General features: G+C 36.3%; 1 protein-coding gene across 2 annotated transcripts in view; it reads right to left on the reverse strand.

Annotated features, from left to right (window-relative positions):
- Positions 1–4,284: 4,284 nt before the first annotated feature.
- Positions 4,285–23,881, reverse strand: part of LOC120422667 (insulin-like receptor) — a 97,603-nt gene continuing 78,006 nt past the window's right edge. The window contains exons 6-10 of one of the 2 annotated variants that reach the window (XM_039586172.2): positions 20,804–23,157; positions 20,618–20,745; positions 20,319–20,559; positions 15,638–15,950; positions 4,285–5,325 (exon numbers count right to left, since the gene is read on the reverse strand). In XM_039586172.2, the coding sequence (XP_039442106.1) occupies positions 4,620–5,325; positions 15,638–15,950; positions 20,319–20,559; positions 20,618–20,745; positions 20,804–23,157 (3,742 nt within the window). In that variant the 3' untranslated portion in view covers positions 4,285–4,619. Of the gene's footprint in view, positions 5,326–15,617; positions 15,951–20,318; positions 20,560–20,617; positions 20,746–20,803; positions 23,158–23,881 lie in introns of both variants that reach the window. The other variant, XM_039586173.2, reaches the window with a different exon arrangement.

Genomic DNA, 23,881 nt, shown 5'->3' on the forward strand with positions numbered 1-23,881 from the left:
TTGCTTGCTTGTATTTGTGTGAGAATCATGACGTCAGCGATCAACACCGTTTTTTACAGTTTTGTTTGCTCCACCAAACAGCAACAAATCGAGTAAAAATAACTTACTGTTTTTTTAATCTAATCGTCAACGATTTCATCGCTTCAAGGGAGGGGAAGGTGAAATTAACATTACTAGCTTTGTATTGCAGGGGGAGGTTTGCGTGGTGTTGGGCGTGAGCACGTCTCTTTTCATTCTCTCACTCTCACTCTCACGCACTTTCATGTGATCAAATGACGTCATTCATTCTGCGTGCGGCGCACGCACCAACACCACCGCGCAACGTCCGTTTGTGTGTTTCTATTGTTTTTGCCGTTTGTTTTTTGTCTAATTAAATTCTGCCATTTTGTTTTATTTCTAATTTTTGGGGGAGGAACTTTATATAAATCAGACTTCAATTTGTACCTCGAGAATTGTTGGGTGTGTGTGTTGTGTTCATTTATGTGTAGCTTGTTTATTTCAATTTAATTTAAATTGTTTCGCTTTTTGCCGTATTGTTTGTTTTTCTTGTGTGATTTTTAAAACTAAATTAGCACGTTTTCTGCCTTCTATGTCTGCCTAATATGCTCGGTTTTTTGTCGTTTTTTTTTTATTTTGAGAAGTTTTTTTTTTTTTCAATAGAGATTGTGGTAAGTCAAAAATAAAAGTGCATATAAAGAACGTGAGAACTCAAGACAGTAAGCAAAAGAGCAACTCTCATTTTGTCGCTTCACACCTTTTTTCTCTTACCTTGTTACTAATTGTCTGCGAGCTAATGGTTACAACACTAAGAAAATGGGCAAACTCGAGTAAAATGAGAGTTGCTCTCTTGCTCACTGTCTTGAAATTATTTTTAAAGCAAATTAAATATTCAGAGAATTATTCTGTTCCATTTATTGACATTCAATAAATTTAATAAGCGAAAACAGATTTCCTACGAAGTATTGTGAGATTTCAGAAACAAATTGAGAAAATTTGTTTCAAATTTCCAAGCAAAATGAAACTTTACTTTGATTTGCTTATTTTCGATTATTTAATTTTTTTTTTTGATAATTAACATTGAATTTGCTTAAAAAAAATACAAAAAGTTTTTTATCCTTATTTTGGTCAAAATTACTTTAAATCTAGTACGCCCATCAAAACTTATTTAAAAATTAAATAAATCTTCAAAAAAGTAAAAAAAATCATTTCCTGTTGCAAAAAGTAAACATTTCTAGATTTTAAAATATAAAAAAAACATGATCTTTAAACAAAAATCCACATTTTTTATTAAATTGCTTACATTTTATATAAAAGTAATAATAGTTCTCTATCAAAGTAAAGTTTGAATTCACAAAAGTTTGAGTGAAACTTGCTTGAATCTGGGATAAAATAACAACACAAAAAAAAATTAGGCAAAGAAACCTTAATTGCATCATTTTTTTTAATGTCTCAAGTAATTTTTTAGTAAGTCAAATCTACTAAAATCTGAAATTTTTATTACGAGAAAATACCGGAAAATTAAAAAAAATTCCATTAAATTAACTTTAAAATTACTAAATTTGTTGCCAAAATAATCATAATTCGATTTGAGTAAAAATAGTCAAACATTCTTTAAAAATATCAAAAATTAAATTCAAGAAGTTTGAGAAAAAAAATCACTATTTTTATAAAACAGTAAAAAAAAAAGTTAATAATTTTGTAGTTAAATTTGAAATTTGCTTGAAATTTGGTCAAAATTAATTCTTAGGTAAATACAAAATTTAAGAAAATTTAAGTGAATGCAAAATTTTAATAGAATTAGATCAATAAAAAAATGCTTAATTTGTAGTTGAAAAAGCCTAAATTTAACTTCATTTTACTCAATTTGTTTTAATTTAGGAAGTAATTAATACAAATTTTATAAAAATACGAAAATTGAAGTTAACAATTAAAATTCCCTATACTTAAAAGAAAAATCTTGATTTTTCGAAAAATACCAAAATTTAATTAAAAAAACAACAAATTAGAATAAAAAAAAATTAAAAAAATAGTAGATAAACCAATTTTGATTCAACTTAACCAATTATCTCTTAAATTATGAAAAAAAAACCTACCGAAGTAAAGGTTGAATTTACAAAAATTACTAACTAAAAATAAAACACTAAAATTGCAGTTTAGTTTATCCAAATTCAAAAAAATATATCCAAAGTGGAATCAAATCAAAAATTAGAATTTAAATTAAAAATGAAATTTTACAAAATGTTTGTTAGTAACACTTGAGCAAAATTTTGAGAAAAACAATCATAACTTTCGTTGAATAATATTTATCAGGTTTATTTAAAAAAAATACCATAGAATTCGTATAAATTCAAATCACCAATTTTTCCTATTTTACAAATAAAATCAAGTAAAATTAACTTAAATTTGAATTAAATTTACATGACATCAATTTTTGTTAAAATATCTGAACTTTATGTAAAACAAGAATAAAAATATTATTTTTTCAAAATCATTTACATTAACCAAAATTTATTCCAAATAAGAAAAAATAATTTTAATTAAAATCTGACTTAAAAATATTTCTGAAATTAGTGGTTTTGAATCATCGTGTTTATTTGAAGGATGTAAATAATTGTTTAACTAAAATTCAAACAATTGTCAAAATGAATGTCAAAAACCCACAATTCAGTTAAAAGAAAAAATGAGATTATTCGATTTAAGTAAAATTTGCTCAAAAAATGTGTCCGCGTGGTTTATGGATAACCCGTTAAACAAATGGAAATTTTAAAAAATCCAAATTTAGTTTCATAAATATTCAAAAATATACAAAAAAAAAAACAATTTGTACAATGCACAAAAAACAATTTCCAACGGAATATCATCAAACTTTAAAAAAAAAGCTTTAAAAAAAATTCAAAATTAAAATAAAATTTAATACACGTACATCCAAGATCAGCCATATTCAATTAATGCTTAACCTTTTCAAGTTAATGAGGTGGTGAGGCAAGTGTGAGATTTGGATGAATTTCATTCACAATTGAGTTAAAATGAGTAAAATTTACTCTACAAAATCTATGGTTTTATAAGTGTGCGTACTTTTTTGTAATCTCAGTAGGCCAAACGCCAAACTGAAACAATCTTGTCTTAGTTTGACGTTTGCTGAGGGTGCAGAAAAGTAAGGTTAGAATGAATGTCAACACAAAGTAAACGTTAAATTTGTCCTGTCAAAGAACACTCTTACCCAAACTTACCAAAATCTCAATCGAAAATTACCCTTTTCTCCACGAACAAAAAATAGGCAGTCCCATTTCCGCTCCACTTTCCACATTACATAACCAAAAAAAAAATAGTTTCTAATATTTACAGAAAGCAAAAACTAGTTTGATTAGCTTGGTTTCCCTTTTTCTTTTTGCCTACATCTCTTTCTACACAATTCTGCCTTAAAAAAACACTAGTGTAACCGCTGTTTCGTTTTAATCCGTAACGCCACTAGCGCAAATATAACCTAAAACTAAACAATGGGAGCGCTTTGTTTGTTTGCTTGTGGTGGTGGTGGTGAATGCTTGCTAGCTTTAACTTTCGCCTGCCTGCCTGTCTCTGGTGGGATTGAAAACAATAATGACTCGATTTAACAAAAAAGAAAATCTGTATTTGTTTACTTTGCGTGTGTATTTGTGTGTGTATAAGTGAGCAACCTAAAACTAAACAAAAAAAAAATATAGTTATTTTTTCTTTCTTTTTTTTCTCTTCATAATAATAGTATTGCTTTAGCGAACTGGTCAGTCTGTCTTTTGCCTTACATTTTCAGTGTGGGTGTCTGTGTTTTTTTATCGGTTTTGACGTTTCTATTGTTCTGTTGCTGCTGTGTTTGTGTTACTTTGAAAGAAATGGTAGCTTGCTGTGGTTACGAAATCTTTCTCGTTCTTTTTTTTCCTACAATTCCTAAACGCCTATAAATATACATGTATAAGAAAAGAAACAAAAAATAAATGGGTGAGAGTTTTGTGGTGGGGCCGCGAGAACAATAACCTAATTTGTGTAGCTTAATTTTTTTTCGTTTTTTTGTTTTGTTTTCTCTAAAGGAAGGAGGGGTCAGTTAGCACGATTTGTTTGTGTGTTGCGTTCGATCTTTTTTTTGTTTTGCCTTAATTTTCATGGTTTGTAATAGCCTCTTTTGGTTGTTTTTTGTTTGTGAGTTTTGTGTGTTTGCAATCTTCCTCTCTCTTTCTTTCTATGTGCCTGTTTTGAAGGGGTCGTTCAAAACAAAGAACAGAATTTCGCACGCGCTGGATGGATTGGATGATCTTGTTTGTTTGTGTTTTTGTGGTGTTGGTGATGCCTATCTAAGTGTTAGTTACAATGCGTTTGTTTTCTTTCCTTAAGCGTGTGATTGTGTGTGAGCGACCTTATTGTTTAAATAAAATTTTCTTGTGTTTGTTTTAAATACTTGTTTACTGCGCTCTGCTCTATGGCCCATTCAATGCGAGAGTGTTTTCTGTGTTCTTCTGAACGCTGCGCGCGCGCGCGCCATCCCGTGGCGGGTTGGCGAAACGCGCCACTATTGTTTTTTTGCTTCCAAGTGTGGTGCGCGCCATCTGTTGGCGAGCACTCGGAACTTTCTGTGTGTTTCGGGGGTCGTTTTACACTCCGCCGGACCCGCTGCTGCTGGGCACGAATCCGTTCCTCAACCGAGGCGGAATCGACGCCGCTGCCAGTTCCTTGCGGACTTCTGGCCGGGCCGCCGGCGGAATCACTCGCCCGTTGATTCTACTGCCTGTTGATGGTGGATTTGCTGCCGGAACCCTGCTGCCGATCGCGTCAAACTCCTTCCCGTAGGGATCCGAGTCGCCGGTCGTCGTCGTCGCAGGTTGTACGCTGAAAAACTGCTGCTGATTCTGTTGCTGCTGCTTCTGGAACCTCGATTGCTGCTGTGGTGGAGGCGGAATCGCCGGAATGGACCTCGTCGTGTCCTCCAGGAACCGGCTCCCCGGAGCGCTGTTCACATAATCGTGAACCTGACCCGCCCCGACCGCCCTCGTCCCCGGACTCACACTCCGGCTCTTGCCCCGGCTGCCCCGTTGGCTGGTGCTGCGCCGGGTTTCGTGGCCCCCAATCACCACCTGTTCCAGCAGGGCGGCGTGACCGTTGCTCATGGCGTCCTCGTCGTCCTGTTGATCTGTCCCCACTTCCTCCACCCCGTCGTCAATATCCCTACTTGCTGCTCTGTCCCCGTCCTCGTCCCCGTCGTCGTCGTCCTCCTCGTCCTCTTCGGCAATGGTACCATCAATATCTCTACTATATGATATGGCTAATGAATCACAGATCAATCGGTTACCAAGTTGTTCTCTGTGTGGGAAGAAAAGAAAGTCAAGCAAATGGAGTCGTTTAGTATTTTTTTGAACAAAAGTTGGGCGAAGAGTGTTGCCGGGAACCCGAGGCCGAAAAGATAATGTATTCAAAACTCAGATTGGTGATGTTATTGAACAATTTTGAGGTTAGGGCACACTCGCACGCGTTGTGTTTTTTAATACAGCAAATCCTCTTTTTACGCGGAGGCTTGTACTTCTTAGTCTTCGCTTAAATAGAGGTTTTGCTGTAACAGAGTTGAAGCTAAACAAGATATAATTTCAAAAGCATGCTGAAAATGTAATTGTTGTGTTTCAATAAACAGCGACAAGACGGACCTAGGTCGGAACAACTAAACAATGTTTTTTCGAAAATTACAGACGTGACCAATAAGGCTTTCTAGGCCCAGTGAAAAAAAAAATATAATTTCACCCAAAAATGACGAACTTCTAGTCACTGTGTCCTGATGCAAATAATGCTCGAGCTGTCACAGCCCTGCGAAATATGTTGGCTGACATATCGGGCGGTCAGTCGAAAAAAACAGCTAAAATCACCAGACAAAAAAATGTTGCTAGAAAGCGATAACAAATCTGATGCAACAAACCCCCAGCTGACATGCAAACATACTTTGAATGTATTGGTAAATTTCTGACTAAAAATCCTTATATGACAAAGAACATTACTAAAGAACGAATTCGCTTATTTGAATGTAAATGATTTCGAATTAGCGAATCCGAATACGTTGATTGGAATGGGTGTACCCCATTTGGCATAATGGACATTTGGCATAACGGGTTTTGAAGAAGGACGTTTGGCATAATGGACGTTTGGCATAATTGGTCCAAGACATCAGGGACGTTTGGCATAATGGACATTTGGCATAATGGACGTTTGGCATAACTCGTTCAAAAACTATCAAGGACGTTTGGCATAAGGGACATTTGGCATAATGGACGTTTGGCATAATTATTGCTAGCTTTTTTTGTTTTGTTAAATTAGTATAAATTTTTTGTAAAGAATAATAACTTATAGCTGTTTTCCTATTTTCTAAACAGATAGTTTTTCTTTAAAAGCTTTATAATTCATTTTTGCATAAAATTATTTAAAATTCTTTTTAAGAAAGTGTCTATTTAAATTAAGATTTTTTTCCTTTTGAAATAATTTGCAGCTTATTTTTTGTATTAATTTTTTCTTTCTTTTATTTTAAATTCAACTAACAAAGAGACATCTGATGTAAGTTTTGCCAGTCTTTAAATATTTTGCTATAATGATTTTACACTATTTTCCCTTTACCCTCCTTTTTTGAATTCAACCTGAAGAATGTATGTACATTTGTTCTTTTTTAAAGAAATGCAATTAATATTTTTAAAGCAATTTTCTCTTCTTTAAGTTTAAAACTAAAAGAAGGTAAAATCTCTCAAAAGATGTGCAGTTTTTGTTTTTTCAATATTTTGCAATTATTGATTTTTATGCAATTTTCCCTTTTTTTTTCTTTCTTTAACCAATGGGCAAATCAGTTGTTATGAAATTTTCCCTTCTTTTATTTTAAATTCAACTTTTAGAAGTGAAAATCTCAACACCAAAAAAACGTTTAGAATATTTGACAATTGCCTTTGTTTATGAAATTTTCCCTTCTTTTATATAAAATTAAACTTATTGAAGGAAAAGTCTCTTTAAAGATTCACATTTTGCCACTCTTCAAATGTTTGACAATCGCATTATTTTTATGTTTTTCTTCAACCTCTATTAAAAAAATAAATTTAATTAGCAATTAATTTTTTAAACAGTTTTCTCTTCTTTAAGATTAGTTTTAAATAAATACAAGAAGGGAAAATTGCATACACAACTTTATTGCAAAAAATAAAGCAACAGAGAAAAAAAGTGCAAAAATGATAGAAATGTTTAAAGAGAACATCTATAAGAGAATTTCCCTTCTTAAGTTGTACATGAAATATGGGAAAATTTCATAAAAAAAACTTAATTGCAAAACATTTTATGAAAAGTAAAATCGAAATCTGCAAAACAATTAATTTCATTAATTAATTATAACAGTAAATCTTCAACATGGGTCATACATCGACATCTGACTACTCTTGTGTCACCAAGCTGTTGTGGCCAAGGCAGTTTATTAAAGGTCCCTGGTTCAATTCCCGTAGACAATACTTGAACTTTTTCTTGAAATGGACTCGAGGGCATGATTCTCTCGGTCATCTAGAACTGTGTTCTCTGTATCTGTAAATCTTACCGCTACTCTCGTGTCGGACGAGTGCTGCCCAGTTCTGGGTGTTCTTTAGATTGAATTCGAAAAAAAGAAGGGAAAAATGTGGATTTATTTAGAGATTTTTCCTTCTTCAAGTTAAATTATGATCAAAAGAAGGGAAAATTGCATTATAACAGCTCAATTGTCCAAAATTTGAAGAGGTTTTTTCATCATTAAGTTGAATTTCATATAAAAGGGAAAATTTTATTCAAAAAATATTATTACTTATTATATTGAAAGGGGAAAATGTAAAGCTAACAAGAGATATTTCCTTCTTTAAACTTAATTTTCAATAAAAATATCAAAATTTCCTTCAAAAGATTTATTGTGAAATATTCAAAAAGGAAACAATTTACAGTTGTGGAAAAAGTAAAGAGATACCTAATTTTTTGAAAAACTAATAGTAATCTCTGAAAGTTGTATAAAAAAGGCAAATAAACAATACATTTTCATTCGTGAAAATGAGAAGTACAAAAACAGAAGTACAGAAACAAAAATAAAATCTAGTAATAATTATGCCCAACGTCCATTATACCAAACGTCCTAGATGGTTTTTGAACGAGTTATGCCAAACGTCCATTATGCCAAATGTCCATTATGCCAAACGTCCTTGATGGTTTTTGAACGAGTTATGCCAAACGTCCATTATGCCAAATGTCCATTATGCCAAACGTCCCTGATGTCTTGGACCAATTATGCCAAACGTCCATTATGCCAAACGTCCTTCTTGAAAACCCGTTATGCCAAATGTCCATTATGCCAAATGGGGTACACCCGATTGGAATAACTGACAGCTGTCAAAGGAATACAAATTAAAACACTTAATTAGAGCAATTCTCTACGAAAAAGGTCTTTTTTTTTTTGTTTTATTTTTTTTTTAATCCGGCTGAAACTTTTTTGGTGCCTTCGGTATGCCCAAAGAAGCCTTTTTGCATCATTAGTTTGTCCATATAATTTTCCATCCGAATTTGGCAGCTATCCATACAAAAATGATGTTTGAAAATTCAAAAATCTGTATCTTTTGAAGGAATTTTTTGATCTATTTGGTGTCTTCGGCAAAGTTGTAGGTATGGATACGGACTACACTGGAAAAAAATGATACACGGTAAAAAAAATTTGGTGATTTTTTTATTTAACTTTTTATCACTAAAACTTGATTTGCAAAAAATCACTATTTTTTTAAATATATGTTTTAGGGGACTTTAAATGCCAACTTTTCAGAAATTTCCAGGTTGTACAAAAAATCTTCGACCGAGTTATAAATTTTTGAACCAATACTGATTTTTTCAAAAAATCGAAATATTGATCGCAAACATTTTTCAACTTAATTTTCCTCAAAAAATCAAATTTGCAATCAAAAAGTACTCTAGTGAAATTTTGATAAAGTGCACCGTTTTCAAGTTATAGCCATTTTTAGGTTACTTTTTTGAAAATAGTCGCAGTTTTTCATTTTTTTAAATAAGTGCACATGTTTGCTCACCCTTGAAAACAATATTTTTGAAAAGCTGAGAAAATCTATATATATAAAAAATTTCGACGGTTTTGTTCGAACGCGAATCAGCTCAATACGGAGCGTCGGACCGAGGTGCTCTTTGTTGCGTTGGGTTCGTATAAGCCCAAGGAAGGTTTATACACTAACTAATTGACACTTTGGCCACTCTGGAACCGATTCCGGAGCATCTGCAGATTGTATGGGAAAAGTTGCTTAAAATCAAATTTTGATCACACTGAATAAGCAAACAAGCTATACGTCAAGACGAAGTTTGTCGGGTAAGGCTTGTTATCTATATTTCGCTTTTTGAACTTTGTTGATACGACCCTTAGTTGCTGAGATATTGCCATGCAAGCGTTTAAAAACAGGAAAATTGATGTTTTCTAAGTCTCACCGAAACAACCCACCATTTTCTAATGTCGAAAACTCAGCAACTAATGGTCCGATTTTCAATGTTAAAATATGAAACACTCGTAAAATTTTCATATCTTTCCGGAAACATTAATTTTATTTTTTTTAAAATAGAGACTAACATTTCAAAAGGGTCAAACATTCAGTATTACGTCCTTTTCAAGTGTTAGTTTTGATTTAATAAATTGAAAATATTGTTTTCGGAAAGATCGGAAAATTTCACGAATATTTATATAAAAAAAATGTTCGTATTTCTTCCTGAGAAGTATTTTTTTAAATCAAAGATTTGGACAGTAAAAATCTATACTCCACAACATTAAAATTGCTTTCAAATTTGTCTCGGTGACCATAAAGCTGAAATGAAAAAAAAAATCATGCAGAAACATTTTTTTTCATGGCAAATAACTTATTCGCAATTCGCAATTCGCAATTTTAAGTTCAAGAACGGGCCTTGACCGATCTTATGCACCAGGTTCCCGACGAACACGCACTGCCCTTACACCTACATCTCACCCTTGCTCTGAGTCAGTACGAGCAGCACGCTAGAACACGCTTTGAGTGTTCGTGCCAGGCATGCACACCTTCTTTTCCGGTTACGCATTTTAACTCGGCCGGGGGTGGTACATTACGTAGGGTTTGATGTAAGTATAAGCGCCTAACCATTTATAGTGTGCCTATCAACTTTCATTAAAGCAAAAACTGTTATATTTTTAGTTTGAATTCAAAAACTATTTGTTATTTTACTGTGTATTGTTTTCTCCTGAAACCCTTCCTAGTGTTGAGTCGTGTTTATCTGTTGCTATTTCTTTTGTCGCGGTGTTTTGTTACAATATTTTGGTCCTAAGCATTTTATAAAAGTTTTTCAAAAGTACAATAGTAATATTTGTGTTAATCCTTTAATCATTCCATTAATTGAGTAAAGGCTCGAACCTCACTTGCTTAAGAAAAAGGTGAAGATTCAATGCAATGGACAGTGAAGGAAATATACTATGTAAAGAATCAATAGTAAAAGAAAGATAGTGATTTATGTAGTAGATGTAGAAAGAAATAATAGTTAATAAATAGAGGTTAGCTTAGATTGCATTAACGACAACTTATAAGGCAGATGAAATTATTCAAATAGATATATAAAGAAAAGGCAAATGATAAACAGAATTGACATTGCTACCAAATTCAGGGAAAACTGGCAGTTTGTTGCAGCAGCATTAGTTAGTCAAATATAGTGGAAAAGCGTTGATAGTTAAGAGAATCAAGAGTTAATAAAATCCAAACCAAATTGTGGATAGTAAACAGAAGAATCAGTGAATAAGTTTGAATCAGTTGAGCAAAATAAAAACAGAAGATAGATGGTAGATAAAAATGAAAAGAATAGAAACCCCTTACTGTGATGTTTCAGGTACATCCACAGCAGTTGACTCAACATACTGCGAATCGAAACAATACCGTCTACAATCACAAATTACTTCCCTTTCCCACATTGTTGCGCCCCTTTCTTTTAGCCGTCTCAACTCTGACCCGCGGTGGTCAAAGGTTTACGATCCGTTTCCACAGGCCACCAGCTAGGTCATCATGAAAACCAAGCCAACGTGGAGGTAAGAAAATAGGACACTCGCAAGGAACCAGAGCTATACTGTTCTGATCAAGATAATTCGGATGATCTAACAGAACTACGGATGTAGTTAGTTACGCTCCTTCCAGGATGTTCCTTACGTGGACGTCAACCGAAGAGCACGCAACAAGGTCAGTGCCATTGCATGCTCTTAGGTATCAATCCTTGGCCTGCATGGCAAATAACTTATTCCAGAAAAAATATTTTCAAATTGAAAATAAATAGATAATCATTAAATTTGCCTTAAAAATCAAATTTCTAGCGCTATTTAACTTGAAATACTATTTCATAAAATCACAACTCAAAGTTTTAAAATATTTGAAGCGAGTTTATGAAATATGGTAGCATTCTTTGGGTAAATTAAGCAAACAATATACAAATAAAAACAGCTTCAGAAATAAATATTATCTGAATTAAACCTTGACATGAAATTTACAGACAAGCTGATTAGTTCAATATGAACAGTAGATTAAAGTGAATAAAATCAAATCAGGTTCTCTAATTATTATTTTATGTATATTTTCAAAACATTGGTGCCAAAACGGTAGAAAATTTTTTACTTCCGCTTGTATTTCGGGAATTCCCGGGATTTTTTTTCCCGGGACGGGAAATTGGACGCTCTAGAGCTGCCAAATTTGTATTGAAAATGATATGGACAAACGAATGATGCAAAAAAAAATTAATTTCGTAATTCGTGATTATTTTTCAATTTCTGAATTCAACAATATTACTACCAGAAAATTATTGTTTTTTCTTACGATTTTTCCCTCTAGTTTCATTCGTTATTAACAAAAAAAAGCAAATTCAGATCATTCCAATTCCGCTACATCGAATGTACGCTAATTCGAATGCTCGCTAATCCGAGCATATTCGAATTCAAATGCACTCAAACGTCAAAACTGAGTTGTCAAACTGATGTTTACATTTCGATCCCTTTGTTCGTCGATTTCCGAGCGCGTGGTTTCGTGCTTTTGACAGCTGTCAGTCGTTCCAATACGGATTGGCTGATTCAAAGGCAGCTCTACTCGAATTGACGAATCTCCTCTGTACTATTCGAGTCATTACGCTTTTTAAGATTCGACCATATGAGGAAACTCTGGACTTTGGCTTTGATCAATTGTCATTCTTCTCTAACCAAAATCATAGATTTTTTTTTATCTTTTCGAAAATACTTTCAGAAATGGACACTGCACTACTTGTAACTGGGCTGTATTTAAACTGAACGCTCGAGTCAAACTTCAAAAAATAACTAAGTAAAATGATTCCTATAATTGGTCGCAGTGGTATTAAGGCTCTACAAACAAAAAAAAATCAAGTAAAATGATCGATCTAGGGAGCCTATATGGAGAGGCGCAATGTCACACTCTGAGTTCCAATCTAGCGACATGACTTTGCATGTCAATGGTCGGAATCTTTTTTAAATATTTTGTATCTGAAAACAATTTGTTAAGCCTCCTTCATTTTTTGATACTTTTGTTTGTAATACATAATAGTAATTGTTAAGTACATTGGCTTTGATCGTACAGCGGCGAGTTGGCCGTGATGGTTGGGGCGCGGACTTAGTAAGATAGATATAGCTATTGCCAGTTTGATATTTTTTTTGGGATTACAGATATTTTTTCCTAGCATCTGCCAGATGTAAATTTAAACATTTTTAGAGGGAAAATTAAACCTTTTTTCTGGCATAAAAGATGTACCCCTTTTTAGATGTAATTTTACCATGATTTTTTTTACTGTGTATGGCAAAAAAGCAAAAATGAAGGTGGTGCAGCGTTTATTTAAATATATCCAATAGGGTGTTTCAGCCAAACTAAAAAGTTCTCAGATAACGGCAAACCGAGGTTCCCCTAGTAGAGGATACCCATAAGAACTCTCATGCCAAATATCAGCCCATTTGGTTGAGAATTGGCCTGTCCCCAGCGGTTTAAAGTTTGCATGGAAATTACTATGGAATTTTTGTGCTTTTCGTTCAATCGTTCCTACAGGTCTGGGGACAACATGGATTCACTCGGAATAAAGACAGGTGTGTAGGGGATGGTCCAATGAACACATTCCCGAAGGAATTAGGGTTGTCCATTCTGTCCCCAAGGTGCGCATTGGATCGACGTCCGGTGTCTCCAAAACCAACGATTCATCCTTCAAAAGCATCGCATTTCCTTAGTATGCTATGACGGCTAGGTGAAAACCACGACGCCCTAATCAGACGGTGAACACGTGGAGAGGCATCCATTGAATTATTATTACAAAATCATCATGCTACGTTATTTAGTAAAGTTGAAATCTTTACAGGAACATCAATAATTATAATTTTATTACTTTAAAGAATGTTTCTGAGCCAAAACTTCAGTGAATGCACTGCCACGTGTTCGCCGTCTGATTAGGGCGTCGTGGTTTTCACCTAGCCGTCATAGCATACTAAGGAAATGCGATGCTTTTGAAGGATGAATCGTTGGTTTTGGAGACACCGGACGTCGATCCAATGCGCACCTTGGGGACAGAATGGACAACCCTAATTCCTTCGGGAATGTGTTCATTGGACCATCCCCTACACACCTGTCTTTATTCCGAGTGAATCCATGTTGTCCCCAGACCTGTAGGAACGATTGAACGAAAAACACTAAAATCCCATAGTAATATCCATGTTAACTTTAAACCGCTGGGGACAGGCCAATTCTCAACCAAATGGGCTGATATTTGGCATGAGAGTTCCTATGGGTATCCTCTACTAGGGGAACCTCGGTTTGCCCGAATCTGAGAACTTTTTTGTTTGGCTGAAACACCCTAATATCCAAGTATGAGATTTTTGCAGAAAATTCATTTTCCAACATTATCCCCTCTCACCTTATGGACAATTGCTCGCACGAAAGAGCCAAATCAGCAGGCAGATTTTCCAAGTTTCATTTTGCTGATAATTTCCAAAAAATCGCTAAACCAGTGCAATTAATCGCTAAAATCAACAATTGGGTCCTAAAATTTAGCTTAAATTTGTGATAATTTTGTTTAAAAACGATAAAGCTCATTTTTATGAGTACAAAAACACTTTATACGACCGCAAAGGATTGAAAATGGATTTTTAAATCAATTTAAAAAAATTAACTTCACGGTCCTTCTTGACAGAAAAAGTCCTACTTGACAGCTCGTTCCAAGGGAAACATAGTTGATCCATCGAAAAAATGTTGCATTCTTTCTGAGAAAACGAAAGATTCTTCGGCGAGTTTTCGTGCAAGAGGAAAAGGAAGGAGTGATAGAAAGAAAATGTTCTCAAGCATGATATACAATAAGAGAATAAACAAGTTATAGTGTTGGTCGCTAGAACATCTGATATTTTAGTGCAAGAATCATCAAATGATATTTTTTTCTATCACCCATTAGCAATACTGCTTGGGAGAACTGCTTAGCTAAACAACGCATTGCAACGGCTGAGGAAATGCTGTTTTTTTTTTTTTTTTTTTTTGGGAAACGATAATCCAAATTATCTGAAACGATGGATGCAAAGTCTCCTTTCACGTAAAACATCCAAATATGTTTGTGTTTTATTATTATCATAAAAATTTTTAATATGAAACAGTAACAATAACATCTGAAATGAATAAAATAAAATAAAACAGACAAAAACAACACCCATCTAAACATACCAAAAGAGAGCAAACACAATCGAAACTTGTACAAAAAAAAACAGAAGATATAAACTAAAAAAAGTGAGAAAAAAGAAGCATAAAAAACGCTCACAATTGCAAAGCACACGGAACCCTACAAGTTTGCGGTATAGTGTAGGTATTTAAGAATGTGTGAAAGAAAAAGTTGAGTATAAAAGATAAAAATAGAGAGAAAGGAGAGAGGATTGTGTGCACTTGTTTGTGTGTGTTCTAATCAAAAATATATATATCTTCTATTTCGAGCTTTAGTTTTTTTTTCGGAATTTTCCAATTGATGTTTTTTTTTTTTTTGTTTCGCCGATTTCAAACACAAACTTCAACTTTCGAGCCAAAACCAGCTTTGTTCAGCTGAAAAGTGAATTTTTGTGTTTTTGATTTCCTGCACAATTCTTTCTTTGCTTTGTTTGTTTTTTTGTTTTTTTTTTTTTTGTTTGCTAATTTCTACAGAACCAAATATTGTAAGCCAAATCAGTACTAAACATTGCGCCAAAAAGGGGGGGTGGATGATATTTCTTTTTATGATTTTGATGTTTTTTTTTTAATGATGATGAGTGATGATCATGTCGTTTGTTGATTAAAAGAGGGAATTCAAGGAACTTAAAGGTGTTAGCTTTTTTATAAAAGGGAACGTTCAAGAACGATGCAACAACGACAGACGAGCAACCACGTGATTATTTTTTGCTGTGTTTTTTTTTGTGTGTGTGCAAAAAAGAGAGAGAGGGAGAGTTTTCTAACAAATTTTGAATTTTGAATACATTTTTGGACTCTTTTCTGGGTAGGACTAGCATTCATCTTCTTATTTGATTTTTTTGTTTAATTTGGTTTTTGTAAGAAATAGAAATATATATACTTTTTGACATTTACCTAGGGTGTGCTGTTCTCACCTTAGTGGCGAGTGCGGCGAGCGGATGGCGGCCGCCGTCGGGCCGTTGTTCGGCACCAGGTGGCTGTTGGTCAGCTCCATCGAGCACTCGTCGTCGTAGCCGACGTCCCCGAGGCGCATCTCCTCGTCCTCCTCGAGGTCGTCCTTGTCCAGGTCCTCCTCGTCTTCCTCCTCGACGTCGACGGCCCCGACGCGGACCCGGCCGCCCCGCAAACCGCCACCGCCGTGGACAATGCCGATGCCGATTCCGCCCACGCCCTCGTCGTCGTCGTCCCCGTCCGGGTGCAGCGGCGTCGTCACGTCGTCCATGTAGACTGCAGATGAAGGTAAATAAATTTTTGAATAAATAAAAAATAATTCAAAGGGAAAGGCATGTGTTTCCTTCTGTCATTGTTTTTTTTTTAAGCCCGATTATAGCTTGAAAAAAAAAAGTTCAATTGAAATTCAGTCCGATAATCTTCAGGGGTTGCTTGTTCAACGATTGTTGACAGGCAGTCTGTGATGACAGGGGCAAAGCTCTGCGTCTGTGTTCGACGGACAACCACGTTTAAGACTTAAGATTTAAAAGATTTTTTCACAGACAACACCCCACATCTGTAGCCCTTTACACAAATAAAAAAAAAGTTTGGTTTGGTAGTTTTCATCTTTTTTTTTTTTAATATCAATTTTGTAAAAAAAAACTAATTCTAATATTTTTATTTTATAATTTGAGACATGTAAAAAAATAAAACTACTGATAATTAAGGGGTTGCATACATGTAGAAAATCTCAATATTTCATAATTCTGAATATTGATTAAATTCTTTAAAATTATGAATTCCAATCACTCCTGAAAGTTTCATGAAGATATGTCATGATTTAAGTGAGTAGAAGACGATTTAAGTTTAAACTTTTGCCATGCGCAAAGCGGACTGTCAAACTTTGTGAGCGTTTTTCTCGAAACACCGAGTTGATTTACGGGTGCCACGATATCTCGAGATGGGATAGACCAAATTGGCTGAAATTTGGGGTGAAGACTCTCAAGACATATTCCGTGTGCATGACGAAGCCCGATTTTGAAATTTTGTTTTTTTTTTAAATACAAAAATCAAAAACTGACGAATTTTTATATGAAAAACACAAAAATATTTTTATCTTTTTTTAAAATAAACTTTTTTTAAATCGGCCTTCGTCATGCACACGGGACCGGTTTAATGAGTCTTCACCAAAATTTCTAGCCGATTTGGTCAAAGCAGTGTTGAGATATCGTGGCACCCGTTTTTTTGAAACTGCTAACTTCAATAGCTCAGAAAATATAGAACCAAATGTGTTCAAATTTATTTTATTGATAGATGAAAATGTATATTTTAATGCCCTGAAAACAGATTTAAAAAAAGTTTAAGCGTGTGCTCAAACCAACCGCTGAAGTTTTTGCCGACTTACATGTATGTAACCCCTTAAGTTAAATTTGTAATCTGATCTAATCTAATCTACTGAGAATCAAGTTATATTTCAACATTTTTGCCATTGTCAGTAAAAAAGTTTGAATTTTGGGCCAACTAAAATTATAACGCCAATTTTGAAAAAAAAAAAACTCACTTTCATTGTTTTTGTATCTCAACACAAAATCAAAACGGTAAAAATGACAATCAATGAGAAATTTCACCTTAAAAATGGTTGAATACTACACTTCTTGTTAGGAAACAAGTTATCAAAAAACAATAACACACAAAAATAATCGAGCGGTCAGTGGATGCAAAAATTAAGTAACTTTTTGAAAGTTTTTAAATAATTTCAGTAATAATTTCACCGAATTTGCTGAAAAATATTTTTTTTGTATTTTTTTTTATACAGTCCACACTCGATTATCCGGAGGCCTCGGAAAATTTCACTTCAAATAATCGAATCACGAAAAAAAAATATTTTTTTTCGTTGTCTAATTTGACTCCTAAACTACGCTTAAATGATTAAGAATTTTTAAATCCAAGATGGCGCTCAAAATGGCGGAGATGTAATATTGAAAAAATGCATTTTATTTGTCAATAGGCAATACAACTCTAATTTATCTAAAATGGGGTCGCAGAACTCAAATTTAATGTTGAAAACAAGAAAACGAAAAAATACGAAAACAATTTTTTTGTTCGTGATTCGATTATCCGAAGTCTTATACAAACCATCGGATAATCGAACTTCGGACAATCGAAACTTCGGATAATCGAGTCTGGACTGTACGTAAATTTTGTGAAAATTTTGAGTATTTTTTTCCAAAAATGGTGTTATAACATTCGAAGTGTATGAAAAAATCCTGATTATTTAATACCCATATTGTGAGAAACTGAAATTTGGAGTTTTCGTTTCAAAAATACGTAGATTTGTGAAAATTTTGAAGATTTAAAAAAAATTTATCACATTCGAAATGCATGAGAAAATTTCATATTGCCAGAAATTCCATTTGAGTAATTTTTCGAAAAAACGTAGTTTTGTAAAAAAAAAAGTATGACAAAATTCCGATCGTTTGATTGTAAAAACTGATATTTTGAGTATTTTTTTTCGAAAATTCGAAAAATTGAGTATTTGCAAAAAAAAGTATGACAAAATTCCGATCGTTTGATTGTAAAAACTGATATTTTGAGTATTTTTTTTCGAAAATTCGAAAAAATAGAGTATTTTCAAAAAATGTTGTTATTACATTCGAAATTTGTGAAAAAATCCCGATCATTTGATACCAATATCGTTAAAAACTAAAATTTGGAGTTTTTTTTTCGAAAATACGTAGTTTTGTGAATTTTTTTTTTGAGTATTTTCAAAAATGTTGTTATTACTTTCGAAATGTATGAAAAAACCCGATCATTTGATACCCATAATGCAACTAAAATAATTTTGAATATTTTTTTCGAGAAACATGGCATTTTCAAAATACAGGAAAAAAAAGTATTTTTGTGAAAATTTTCATGCAATTAAAATTGCAAAACACTATAATTTTCTTATGTTTGCGTGATTTTTCATACCAATGTCTCCCATAAAGCCAAAATCCCATAAGCTCTGTGCTTCAGTTATGCACTGGACCGTGCTTAACTGAGGCAGCTGAACGAATCAAAACCGGGGCAGTAAAATGCGAGGCGTGCAAAACCGGGGCATGACTGTATTTTCTAAATTATGAAGCAAAAAGCTTCAACACAATTACAATAATGCTATTATGAAAATTGATATCATAAATATATTTTAATTCCTTAAGTTTCACTTCTTTTTTAGATCTGTTCAATATTTTTTTCAAATGCCTTCCTAATTGATTAGACAAGTTTTTGCTTTGACAGAAACTTTGAAAAAAAAACTGGATGCATTAGCACTTTTTTCTATTTATTCAAAAACAAACCGAATAAATATTCATAAAAGTGCTACAAATGCAATATTAAAATGATATTTTTGAAAGAAAACATTTGAGACAAGAAAAAAAAACTGTTTTTCAAAACTGATTAATCAAGCGTCCTGATTGTTCCAAAAAGACTCATTCACTCGCGATCACAAATCGAACGCGATGAAAAACTGCTCTGATCATTTCCTTCCGTTTGTCACTTCCCCACCATTCGCTGCTGCATACTCTCTTTTTGCTCTCCCTCTCACTCCAAACAAGAAGTACAGCGATAGGCTAAGAGAGGCTGATTGCGTTATGTCGCTCAAAGCTGACTCGAAATAGTCTGCGATCGGCTTTGTTTTGGTCAATTATTAAACTGCTTAACATCAATGTTATCAAAGATGCCAAGACACACTTGGCAGCATTTTCAACCTTGCCAAATACAAATTTACGGCAAACTGTGGTAGCGCAAGCCGAAAAAGAGCCGTGCTGGCATTTTGTTTGATTCTCTCCTCTCTGAACATATTCGTTTGTGACTCGGGTCGACGGGCGGAGTAGGCAAAGAAATTCACGAAGTGTTTGTATCGCTGAGTGAAGCGATTGACCAAGAGCTAGCGAGTCGTGTTCGCTCGCGAATGGTTGCGCGCTCCAGTCGGCAATGAATCGCTCGGCGATGAGTGAGTGATTTCTGATCTTTGAACCGAAAATCAGGACCCTTCCTGATTACTACTCAAAAAGTATATTTTCCCTTTTGGCTTTTTTAAGCACATGAAAAAAACGTTTTAAAGTTCCAACCGTTGCTCAAAATTCTGCCCTACAAACACAAAAATAAAAGATTTTTTTAATTTTTTTAAAAATGGAAAAATGGTTTGCAACAAATAGTCTGTCCACAAAATTCTGCAAAGAACTTCTTATGTTCAGATCAATACAAAAGTTTACAAAATTCATGTTTATGTATCCGTTTTTGCAGTATCTCAAGCATAAATATTCTTTTGTTTTTTTTAATGCATAAAAAACTGATTAAATTTCCAAAGAAAACTTTTGTTTTGAGAAACCCGGGAAGACCAAAAAGCATTCAGAACAGAATTTAAAATTTACAGAAATAAATTTGTAGGAATAAGATTGTTTCTGAATTTTCGAAAATCTCAATGATAAAAACGAATTTACCTTCACCAATTTGGTAACATAACATTCCTATAAAAGGAATTTCGGAAGGTATTATTTACCAAAAATTGGGTCCTGAAATGTTGTCTGAATATAACTTAAGGTCTTAATTATTCAGGATACTGCTAGTCATTTAAGTAATTTTTAAAATATTAAACATTATTCAAAATCGCAACACTCTACTCACTCTGATGCTGCAGCGGTGCGATGTCGTGCGCCTCGGGCGAGTGGAAGAACGACAGCGCCGGGAAGCGCTCGTGCGCGTCCGGCAGCAGCATCTGGATAATGTCCAGGAAGGTGGGCCGCGCCGTCGGTCGGTGCTGCCAGCAGCGCCGCATCAGGTCGTACAGCTTATCCGGACAGTTCTCCGGCCGCTCCATCACCCCGCCGTCGATCACGTACCGCAGCACCTGGTCGTTGGTGAGACCCTACGAAGAAATTTGGGATTAGTGGGTTTGAGATATTTGGATTGGGGGGAGGACGAACCTGGTAGGGTTGCGACGCAAGCGTCGCCATCTCCCACAGAACGACGCCGTAGCTGAACACGTCACTGCTACTGCTGAACACGCCGTCCTTTAAACTTTCCGGAGCCATCCATCGCACCGGGAGAAAACCTGCAATTTGAAATGTGTTGTTTAAAGTAAGAATCGTTTTAAGAACGTCAAAACTTACCTTTGGTACCCTTTCGATAGTAATCAGTTTCGTAGATATCTCTGGTCATGCCAAAGTCGCCGATCTTGACGGTTAGATCGTCCGCCACCATGCAGTTTCGTGCGGCCAGATCGCGATGCACGAACTTCTTGGCCGAGAGGTACGCCATTCCGTCGGCGATTTCGATGGCCATTTGGTAGATTTGCCGAAGCGTTGGCGGCTGCGGCGAAGGTTCGTTACCGTTTTCGTAGTCGGGTCGGTGTCGGCGGAGGTACCCCTTGAGGTCCCCGTTGGCCATCAGTTCCATGATGACGAGGGTGGGATCGCCCTGGGAGACGACGCCGAGCAGTCGGACGACGTGGTTCGTGTTGAACTGCTTCATGACGGAGGCCTCGATGAGGAAGCTGTCCCGCTCTTTGGAGGTGGCACTTTCGTTGACGGTTTTGATGGCGCACGGAGTGTTCTGTTTGATGCCACGGAGTTGAGTGAGGACACCGCGGTAGACCATGCCGAACGAGCCCTGGCCGAGTTCCTCGAGCTGGATGATGTGCTCGCGCTCGACTTCCCACTCGTCGATGCGGTAGATGACGCCGGCGTAGTCCGGGTTGACCTGCGCGATGATGCGCATGTTCTGCATCGGGAGGTACTTCTTCTGGTACCACCAATAGCCGCCACTGGCCAGGCCCGCCAAGATGATGGTTACGACGGAGAGGGTGATCCAGAGAGCGGTCAGATTGGTGCTGTCCTCCTTGGTGAGGTACACGTAACGAGCCGGTGAGTACGGACCGTTCCCGGCGATGGTCGTGACCATGACCTGGACGCTGTAGTTGCCCGGTTCCAGCTTGTCCAGCTTGGCCAACCCGTTGCGCTTGTACTCGTTGTACGAGATGCACTTTTGCGCGGCCTTCAACTCCACGTCCTTCCGTTGATATTGGATCGTGTACGCCAAAATCGGTCCGTTCGGCTTCTTCGGCTCAGCCCACTGCACCCTGATGACCCGCGAACCGTTGACGTTCTGCGCATCGACCAGCAACGACTCGACCGGAATGTCGTCCGCCCCTTCCTGCTTCGGCGTCCGGAAGTTATGAATCACCTCGTTGCTGCAAACATCCTCGTTGTCAATCAGCTTGATCACGTAACTCGGCGTGATGCCCTTCTGCCGGCACACCCGGATCTTGAACGAGTACTGCGTGTAGTGATTAAAATTCTCCAACGAGTACGAGATCCGCGTCACGTTCGTCGAGTTGAACATCGTCTGGTAGAAGGTCTCGTTCGGCGCCCGCACCGTCTGCCGATTCGGCTGTTCCGGCACCGGCTCCGGCTTCGGACCGTTGTTCAAGGTCGGAAACAGAATCGTACTGTTCCCGCCGACCATCCCATTCCCGAGCGGACTCCTCTTCCGTCGATTCGACTGATCTCTCACGACCATCGGATTCTTAATGTACACGTAATTGTGCAAACTGTCCTCAAAGTTGATCTGCAACTCCTTCTCCGACCGATCAAACGACTCCTTCGGAACTCCCGACGTACAGTACTTGCTGCACTGATCCGCCGAGCACGTCCCACCACCTCCCCCCGAACTAGACTGCGTCGAAGACGGCGCCGGCGTCGGATCATTGTCCGCACTCGGAGTCCTTCCCAACATCTCCGTCTTGCAGTAGTCCGGCGCCTGCAGCTGATCATTCCTATCCGCGTTCAACTCCACAAAGATCTCATAATCCCGCAACTTCCCATTCATGACCTGCGGAACGCGCCACGACAGCACCAGCGTCTGGTTAATCAAATCGACCTCCACCTTCACATCCCGCACCGCCATCGGCGTACTCGGCGCCGTCGTAAAGTACTGAATCTGACTCTGCCCGCCAACGCCCTCCGACGCCAGCGTGTACGTCTTCACGTAGTACGCGTACTGCGTAAACGGCTTCAACTGCGTCAACAGCTTGTTCACCGTATCCCCCGGATCCGAATCGCTAATATCGTCCAACTTCCAACCCTCCGTATTACAAGCATCCCTCCCGTCAAACAGCGTCACATTCTGACCCGGCGCCTCAATGTAATACACCACGTACCCCAGCAGCTGCCGCACATCCACCAACTCCTTAAACGGTGCCCACTGCAGCAGAACCGACGTCGAACTCACCGACCGCAGCGTGATCACCAAATCCTTCACGTCACACGCGGCACGATCCCCATTGCTAGTGCCCAACTGCGCCTCGTTCTCAATCCCGATCGTCGGATTCACCTCGCGCAGCTTCGTGATCTTGCTCACGCACAGCATCGGGTTGTTGTAGAAGAACAGCTTGCCCTCGCCAATCTCCACGTCGTGATCGAACAGCTCCTGCAGATTCTGGTTCTCCACCACGTACAGGCTGGCACTGCGAAAAGAAAAACCATTGTGTTTTTGAATTCTTAAAATTTTTAAAATTTGAAAATTTCGTGAAATTCATAAAAACTCTTCAATTTGTAAGATTCTTTAAATTCGTAAAATTTGTAAATTCGTAACATTAAAAAAAAAACAAACAATCAAACCATCCACTTTCACGACCCCCGGGTCTTTTGTGGTCTCTATTGCAAGTTTTGTTATTTGTACTTATAGCGTGGAGACTACTCCTACGCCTGGAACGACTTAACGGCCTAACAACATCCAAGGCTGGGACCGACGTTTTACTGACCCATCCGACGTTTTACTGCCCCACCCATTAGGCCAATCCTGCTGCCGTAACATTCGTAAACTTTCTTTTTTCTAATATTTTAAAAAATCTTAAAATTCCGCAACAATACAATTTGAAAAATTGGTAAAATTCGTTATGTTTTTAAAAATCAAAAAAATCCTAAAATTTGTAAAAGTTGTAAAATTCCTAAAATTCTTAAAATTCCTAAAGTTCCTAAAATTCCTAAAATGTTCAAAATTCGTAAAATTAAAAAAAATCATGAAACTACCAATCTTTGAAAACTTCCTGCAATTTGTAAATTCGTAACAATCGTAAAATTGAAAACATTGAAAAAATCGTCAAATTTCTAAAATTTAAAAAAATATCTTAAAATTTAAATATAAAATATAATTTGAAAAACTGGTAAAATTTGTTATGTTCGTAAAAA

This window comes from Culex pipiens, chromosome 2 (genome assembly GCF_016801865.2).
Source record: "Culex pipiens pallens isolate TS chromosome 2, TS_CPP_V2, whole genome shotgun sequence".
NCBI classification, from domain to species: domain Eukaryota; kingdom Metazoa; phylum Arthropoda; class Insecta; order Diptera; family Culicidae; genus Culex; species Culex pipiens.